The sequence below is a fragment of the Leptonychotes weddellii genome, unplaced genomic scaffold, assembly GCF_054177405.1.
Source record: "Leptonychotes weddellii isolate Sample4059 unplaced genomic scaffold, ASM5417740v2 HiC_scaffold_8245, whole genome shotgun sequence".
Classification (NCBI taxonomy): Eukaryota; Metazoa; Chordata; class Mammalia; order Carnivora; family Phocidae; genus Leptonychotes; species Leptonychotes weddellii.
The window spans coordinates 1-8,857 of record NW_028053173.1 but is presented as its reverse complement, the minus strand read 5'-3'; the positions used below and the strand labels follow the sequence as shown (position 1 = coordinate 8,857).

Here is an 8,857-nt window from a genome sequence, read left to right as displayed (position 1 = left end):
TTTTTTTTTTTTTGAAGATTTTATTTATTTTTTAGAGAGCGAGCGAGAGAGAAACAGCATGAGAGGGGAGAGGGTCAGAGGGAGAAGCAGGCTCCCTGCTGAGCCGGGAGCCCGATGTGGGACTCGATCCCAGGACCCTGGGATCATGACCTGAGCCGAAGGCAGACGCTTAACCATCTGAGCCACCCAGGCGCCCTAAATAAAATCTTTAAAAAAAAAAAAATACATGTGAAATAACTTATGAAAATCATACCTTTCTTTATTTCCAATATCTTCTTCATTCTTTAAATACATGGAAAAATCAATCACTCCAACCTAAAGTAAATCATGTTATTTTTAGTTAAAGGGGAGAAATATTAGAAGTAAAGTTAACATGCAACTGAAATTCATTCTTAATTTTTCTTTAGTGTTTAACAGTACTGTTTACAACTGGATCCAAGAGGAACAGCACAAACTAAAAACACTCTGCATTTGGTACGAGTCACTTTCACTTACTTGTGAGTCTAAATCTTCTCCCTTTACACACAGGTTAGCATCTATCACATTCAGGCCAACCAGCAGCCCAACAATTACTGCTCCTTCTTCTTCCATCATTAGTGCATGATACTCATAAAATTCACTGTGGAAATTAAAATAAAAACCTTAAAACACAAATTTACTTCAAACACTAAATTTTAAAATCTCAGCCCCATAATATAAACATGGAGCCCATACAAATTTGGTCTCTTCAAATTAGCCTTTCTATATGTGAATAACTTAAATATTTTGAAATGTTAATGTCCATGTAAACAAGGTAAAAGAATGGGGCTGAAAGAGATGAAAGAGGAAAAGGAATTTTGAGAGAAAGAAAAGAGAAGCAAAGAGATATAGATCAAAAGAAAAAGAGGCATCACTGAGGCCTGGAATGTCTGGGACTCTCAGAAGACATATTGACTGTTACTGATTTGATTACAATATTTTTTATTAGAGTTGACTTTTTAATTCTAGGATTTATTAAGAATCTTGGGATGAAGACTAAGGTAGGGAATGAACATATGAAACATTTCCAAAGCCCATGTTCAAATCAGTGTATTTGATATGTATATTGCAAGTGTTCTTAATAATCATCAATTAAGGATGGTAGGACATCTATATCCTAAAAAATGTTCAAACGAGATTTGTGAAAGAAACAGGACAGTCTAAAAACTAAGACTTGACAATTATGTATTCATAGAACTAATTATCACTGTCTCATGCCTTCCTCAAGAAGTCCCATGTACTATTTAATCACTTTAATTGACCTTCACAATATTATTGAGAAATTGCTGGTGCTTAAAGTACGGTCATTCTCATTTAACAAATGGGAAAACCAAGATGTACGACCAGAGTCATAAGTACTACCAAAAATGACCAGATTCTCCAGAAAATCAGACAGGCACTCCAAGAGAACAAGGGCAAACAGAGGGACTGCTATGGGTCACCCCCTCTAACAACTGATTACCATACTCTGAAAGTCTGTCTTAAACATCTGGCCTTCTATTATTTACTTATTTATATATTTACTACATGAAGGCAATTTATTCAAGAAGTTAATACTGAAAACAAAAGTTTCAGTGGGGGTGTTATCACAGCTATGTTCAGTATTACATTTTTTAAAAGGATGAATCCATTCTCTGTTAAATAAAAAGCTTCAAAGGTAAACAATGAATGGTCTGAATGATAAGATGTATTCCTGAAATTGAGCAGATTTCAAAGTCAGTGCATAGACCAGGCTATTTATAAGCTCGACTTCCCATCAACCTCAGCACAATGTCAACTAACAATAACAAGTTAATGTTTTCCAGTCATCTTCACTATACCACTTAATTGCCAGCACTCACTGGCCTTCAATTGACAGTTTAAAAAGTGCCCACAATACGGCCAAAGCAACAGTTTAGACATTCAGGATCTAAACCTGTTGGGGTGCCTGTGTGGCTCAGTTGGTTAAGTGTCAGACTGTTGATTTTGACTTTGATCTCAGGGTTGTGAGATTGAGCCCCATGTGGGCTCCGCCCTGGGAAGGGAATCTGCTTGGGGTTCTCTCTCTCTCCCTCTGCACCACCCACCATCTTCCTCTCTAAAATAAATAAAAAATAAAAAGAAATTTGTCAGATTAAAGCTCCCAATCCCAATACAGATTTTTATTTGTAGAATTAACTGTAATTTAGAAAAAAAATAAAACTAGCTTAGAAATATAACATATAAATAAATTTTCCTCTTATTGGTCAATACAAAGCTTATGGTATTCAGTTTTTAGGCTAGTTCCTGATCCATGTTATGTCCCTACATGATTTTCTCTCTCATGTTGCTCTTCTTTTTTTTAATGCCATCTTATTGTATTTTATGTATCCTTTTGTACTACATCTTTAATTCTTTTTGGAAAACAGGATATAAATGAAATTTTAAAAATGGAAATGAACATGACTTAATGGTACTAACCTTAAGAGATCCCTCTGAATAATTAAGCAACGCAGGTAATCAGCCATTTTTTTTTGCATGAGGGCTAATCGAAGCCATGCTCTTGCACGACCCAGGGGAGTCCTAAAAAGCAAAACCAACTGGTCAGAAGACAGTCTCAGTCCATATATTATAATAGACTACATATTCTATTGCTGTCAAGGTTCATATTAATAAAGGAAAACTGCAATTTATCATGGTTTTGTCTGTTTCTACAGGTGTTTTGGTTTTTTTTGTTTGTTTCTAGTTTTTTAAGCCAGCTCTTTGAACATGCAAACCAATCCCTGGGAGCTATTTAAGTATCTAAGGTAAACCTGCACCTACAGGACATCTAGGTACCATTTTATGCCTTGGAAGAAATGACGCTCTAAATACTGAGGATTATCTCTACAAGAAATATTTTGACCGAATGGGCTTAACTGTCTAAAGATAAATATGTAAGGTGCACCTGGCTGGCTTAGTCAGTAGAGCATGTGATTTTTAATCTGCAGGTTGTGAGTTCAAGACCCACACTGGGTATGGAGGTTACTTTTTTTTTTTCCTTAAGATTTTTAAAAAACATTTATTTTATGTTATTATGTTAATCACCATACATTACATCATTAGTTTTTGATGTAGTGTTCCATGATTCATTGTTTGAGTATAACACCCAGTGCTCCATTCAATACGTGCCCTCTTTAATACCCATCACCAGGCTAATCCATCCCCCCACCCCCCTCCCCTCTAGAACCCTCAGTTTGTTTCTCAGGGTCCATAGTCTCTCATGGTTCGTGTCCCCTCCGATTTCCCCCCTTCATTTTTCCCTTCCTACTTTTTTTTAAAAATATAATGTATTATTTGTTTCAGAGATACAAGTCTGTGATTCATCAGTCTTAAAAATGGATATGCAAAATGCATCAAATAAAGCAATATAATGCCTTCAAAAAGTAACTGACATGATATCTGAATTTTAAAAATCCTAACAAATTAAAAAAAAAAAAATCCTAACAAAGCTAGGAGGGCACCAAGCTGGTAGTCAAAAAGAGAGAAATCACCAGGCTGCTTGTTATTTTTCAAATGTTTCTCTAGGAGGTTGTCCTTAAAAAATTCAATCTCCTACCTCTTATCCAAGTTTGATCATTTAGTAAAAGTAAAAGCAACTTTTACAGAATATGTATGGTTTTTCAAAGAGAAAGATTATCATTCACACTTTTATGTTTTCTTATACAAAGAATGTTTTGGCATGTAGTGTGGGAGGTAAGTTAATCTTCACTACTAACAGCTAATGAGCTTCTTATGGTTTAGCAGTTGAATGAATACCATTGTTCAGAAAACATTTTTTACTTTTGAAGAGTTAGGCTTTTTAAAAACAATTTGAACATATATTTTCATATTAAAATGACCAAATCTTATTTCTTTTTTTTTAAGATTTTATTTTTAAAGTATTCTCTATACCCAACATGGGGCTTGAACTCACAACTCAGAGATAAAGAGTCACATGCTCTACCAAATGAGCCAGCCAGGTGCCCCTTCTTATATTTCTCTTTTTGAGAGTTATGATTCCCTTGCTATTTCACTCTAAAAACTAGGTTTGAGGGACATCTGGTTGGCTCACTCAGTCAAGCATGCAATTCTTGATCTCAGCGTCATGAGCTTAAGCCCCACACTGGGCAGAGAGATTACTTACAAAAATAATAATAAAATAAAATTTAAAAACTGGGTTTGAATCCTGGCTCTGCCACTTTTTAACTGTTAACTCCTCTGACCTTTATTTTTAACATCTATGCAATTATTATAATAATCTCTACCCTCTAAGACTGATGTAAGGACTAAATGAGATAATTCATGTAAACCAATTATTTTATTACCCTGAGACAGTACTTAATAAATAGTAGCCATTTACTTTTATCATTCAATTAAATACAACCTGGAAATATTTGGATGTTGTGTTATCAGCCAGAAAACACTACCATATTCCCTACAACATGTAAAACCCTCAGGTGCCTGGGTGGCTCAGTTAAGCATCTGCCTTCAGCTCAGGTCATGATCCCAGGGTCCTGGGATCCAGTACCACATCAGGCTCCCTGCTCAGCGGGAGTCAGCTTCTCCCTCTGCCCCTCCCCCTGCTCCTGCGTGCTTGCGCTCTCTTGCGCCCTCTCTTGCAAGCTCTCTCTCTCTCTCGCAAAAATAAAAAATCTTAAAAAAAAACAACTGTAAAACCCTCAATTATAAAGCTAAGAGAAAGCAAACTGGTAATCTGACAGAAAATGCTAAGAAAAAAAGATTATCTCATTCACAAGAATTAAGATAAACTAAAGGAAAGCGTAAGAATTTAGCCTTCACAACACCTTTATGCCTTTATTCAGTTTTTACATTTTATATATATTTGTCTAGTGAAATGGGCAGGTGACACTATAGGTCCCAATTTTTAGAGAAAGAAAAGTAATTTGCACAAGCTCCATATATATAAATGGCTTATCTGAGAATTCTAATCTCCTGAGCCTTTGCCCTGGATTTGGTCTAAATCAGTCTTCAGGGGCGCCTGGGTGGCTCAGTCATTAAGCATCTGCCTTCGGCTCAGGCCATGATCCCAGGGTCCTGGGATCGAGCCCCGCATCGGGCTCCCTGCTCCATGGGAAGCCTGCTTCTCCCTCCCCCACTCCCCATGCTTGTGTTCCCTCTCTCGCTGTGTCTCTGCCAAATAAATAAAATTTTTTAAAAAGTAAACAAATAAAAATAAATTAGTCTTCAACAAATAGTTATTGGCTGCCAACTAGCTTACTACTGCAAACTAGCTTAACACTCAGGAAACAAATGCATAATTGATACATCCTATCTTAAAGGGACCTGCTGTTTCCTGCAATACAATGGAGAATCAAAGTGATATAATAAAGGAGTGAATATAGTGATAGGGTATAGAAGAAAAAGCAGTTAATTCCTACTGAAGGGACTAAGAGAAATTTCATAAAGGAAATGAAATTTGAACTGAGCTATAAAGAAAGAACAGAATTTTATTAGGAGAGAATGGAATAAGGCTACTTAAGGCTGAGAGAAGATAATAGAGTGTGAAGTACTTTCAAGGAACAGTAAATATATCTCTGCAGTTAGAAATGAACAATAAGATTACTTACTTAAGACCAGGCAAATCCCGGACACTGGCTCCTATTTCCTCTGCTTCTGGGTACAGCTTCTCCACCAGTTCCAAGGGGCCCCAGATAGTTTTGTTATAACTCAAAAATGATTTTCTTACTGAGAAAAAAAAAAAGCATATATAATGCATACAACTTCAACATATAAAACTGTCATAACTTCCTTTTATTTAGTTTCAACATTTCTAACTTAAAATACAGTTATTCAAAGACCTTCCGCTCTTATCACTACACAGTCCTGTGGATCAGGAACCTGTTCATCAGGATTCTGATATTTTTCCTTATCAGAAATATGCAAAAAAAATGGGGCGCCTGGGTGGCTCAGTTGGTTAAGCAGCTGCCTTCGGCTCAGGTCATGATCCCAGGGTCCCCGGGATCAAGCCCCGCATCGGGCTCCCTGCTCAGCGGGGAGCCTGCTTCTCCCTCTCCCTGCCTCTCTGCCTACTTGTTCTATCTCTCTGTCAAATAAATAAATAAAATCTTTAAAAAAAAAAAAAAAAGTGGGCGCCTGGGTGGCTCAGTTGGTTAAGCGACTGCCTTCGGCTCAGGTCATGATCCTGGAGTCCCAGCATAGAGTCCCGCATCAGGCTCCCTGCTCGGCAGGGAGTCTGCTTCTCCCTCTGACCCTCCCCTCTCTCCTGCTCTCTCTCTCTCTCATTCTCTCTCTCAAATAAATAAATAAAATCTTTAAAAAAAAAAAAGAAATATGAAAAAAAAAAAGGAAAGAAAATATGCAGCTTGGCCATTCTTCCTTATCAGAAATATGCAGGCAGGTAATTAAAGTAAAAAAACAACTGGCCTTATTCTTTACCAGTACCAAAATAAAAAGGCTGACAGCCCTAGCAGGTTGATCTTTATCAGTTTATTAAATAAACCAAGGACAAAAAGTTATTTTACTCTTAACATGAAAAATTGTGACTTATTTTATACTGAGAATCAGGTGATAGAAAACCATGAAATCACTATACATTTCTTTCTTAATCCTGACCAGATCTCCTGCAGATCAAGGGCACCTATCATACGCACCACCTAAGGACAATCACCAAGATAGGCAATTTTTCCTTGGGGGATAAAAAAAATCAATCAGCACAAAGTAGCTTCATAATGATTCATCAAGACAAGCCTATGATATGACTGTTAGGACATGCCTTATGTTATTTTGTCAAGCAAAGGAATTTTAAACTCAGGGAAGAGCTTAAAATTTAACTGGCCATCATTTAGCAAATTCCATTTCTGCAGCCTAAGGGAAAACAAAGATAAAAAGTTTTTCAAAAAGCAAACTAAAACTCAAGGTGTTATTAAAATTAAAAAAAATGTTTAAATGTGTGTGTGTGTATGTGTGTTTTTTAATTTATTTATTTGACAGAGAGAGACGCAGCGAGAGAGGGAACACAAGCAGGGGGAGTGGGAGAGGGAGAAGCAGGCCTCCCGCAGAGCAGGGAGCCCAACGCGGGGCTCGATCCCAGGACCCTGGGATCATGATCTGAGCCAAAGGCAGATGTTTAATGACTGAGCCACCCAGGCACCCCTAAATGTTTTTAAAAATTAAAAAAAAAAAACTAAAACTAAAACCAGAAAACCCTTAAGGTTGTTAGATCAGACTGGTGAGTTCCTGGTGTACTGAAAGAAGCAGAAACTGATAATATCAAGAGCAGACAAAAATGTGGGGAAACAAACACTAACATCCACTGATGTTTGATAAATCCATGAAGCCTTCATAGAGGCCAGTTGCCTATATCCTTTGACCCAGTAATTCTACTCCTAAGAATCCTATCCTAAAGAACAAGTATACAACAGCACAATTTTAATGGTAAACTGGAAACAACCTAAGGGTACATTAAGAGGAGGGCAGTTAAGTAAGTTTTGGTATACATATACTATGAAATTTTACAGAGTCATTAAAAATGTGATAAAGCCTCTATGAATGGGAAAACCTCCAAACCATATCAATTTTAAACAAAGTCACAGAATAATAATACTTATAGCATAATTCTATGCCGAGTAAAAGAAAAAAAATGGAAAAGAAGAATGACAAGGATTCCCTTTAGGGAAATGAATGGAAGAGAATGAAGGAAATGGTTTTTGCTCTAGGTGCTTCTATGTTGTTTGATTCATGTACAAAGAGAGTAGATTTCACTATTATATAATTTTTTAAAAATTACTTTGTCTTCAAAGAAATAATGGAATCTAAAAACACAAAACAAGGGGTGCCTGGGTGGCTCCAGTTAGCCTTTGCCTTCAGCTCAGGTCATGATCCCAGGGTCCTGGGATCGAGCCCCACATAGGGCTTCCTGCCTGGCGGGAAGCCTGCTTCTCCCTCTCCCACTGCTTGTGTTCCCTCTCTATGTATCTCTCCGTCAAATAAATAAAATCTTTAAAAAAAATAAAAATAAAAATAAACAAAACAAAACCCAGACACAAATACAGAGAACAGACTGATGGCTGGCAGAGGGTGCGGGCAAGAGGAAATGGGTAAAGGCGGTCAAAGGGTATAAACTTCCAGATAGCAAATAAATAAGTCATAAGGATGTAATGTACAGCATGAGGACTACAGTTAATAATACTGTTGTATATCTGAAAGTTGCTAAGAGAGTAAATCTTAAAAGTTCATCATAAGAAAAAAATTTTTAACTATGTACAGTGATGATATCAACTAGACTTATTGTGCTGATCATTTTGCAATACATAAAAATATCAAATCATTATGTTGTGTACCTGAAACTAATATGTTAATTATATCTCAATAAAAAATTTTAATTTAAAAAAAAGAAATGAGTACTTTAATAACATCACATAGGGTTTCTCAAACTTTGATGCCAAGGCTCCTTTGGCAGTACATTAAAATTTGAAGTACATTTTATTAAAACCATGTTTATGTTTTGTGCTGTTTACATTTACTCCCACTTTCATGTACCTTAGTCAGAACTTCTGGGCCTTCCCAACTTACCCATGTTCCTAGTATACCCACAAGGAACCAAGCTTCTTTTAGCTTTAGAACAGTCACTTTAGTATAAACTCTTACATAGGGGCGCCTGGGTGGCTCAGTTGGTTAAGCGACTGCCTTCAGCTCAGGTCATGATCCCGGAGTCCCGGGATCAAGTCCTACTCGGGCTCCCTGCTCAGCTGGGAGTCTGCTTCTCCCTCTGACCCTACCCCCTCTTGGGCTCTCTCTCTCTCTCTCTCACTCTCTCTCTCAAATAAGTAAATAAAATCTTTAAAATAAAATAAATTCTTACATAGCCCTCCACACAGCT

At 37.0% G+C, this 8,857-nt stretch overlaps 1 protein-coding gene across 1 annotated transcript; it reads right to left on the bottom strand.

Annotated features, from left to right (window-relative positions):
• Positions 1-191: 191 nt before the first annotated feature.
• LOC145719915 (RUN and FYVE domain-containing protein 2-like) lies at positions 192-6,090 on the bottom strand. The gene is made up of 4 exons (XM_081811529.1): positions 5,586-6,090; positions 2,458-2,559; positions 496-619; positions 192-315 (listed from the first exon to the last, which is right to left on the bottom strand). Exons 1-4 carry the CDS (start codon positions 5,732-5,734, stop codon positions 196-198), a joined length of 495 nt encoding a protein of 164 aa, XP_081667655.1. The 5' UTR covers positions 5,735-6,090; the 3' UTR covers positions 192-195.
• Positions 6,091-8,857: the final 2,767 nt, after the last annotated feature.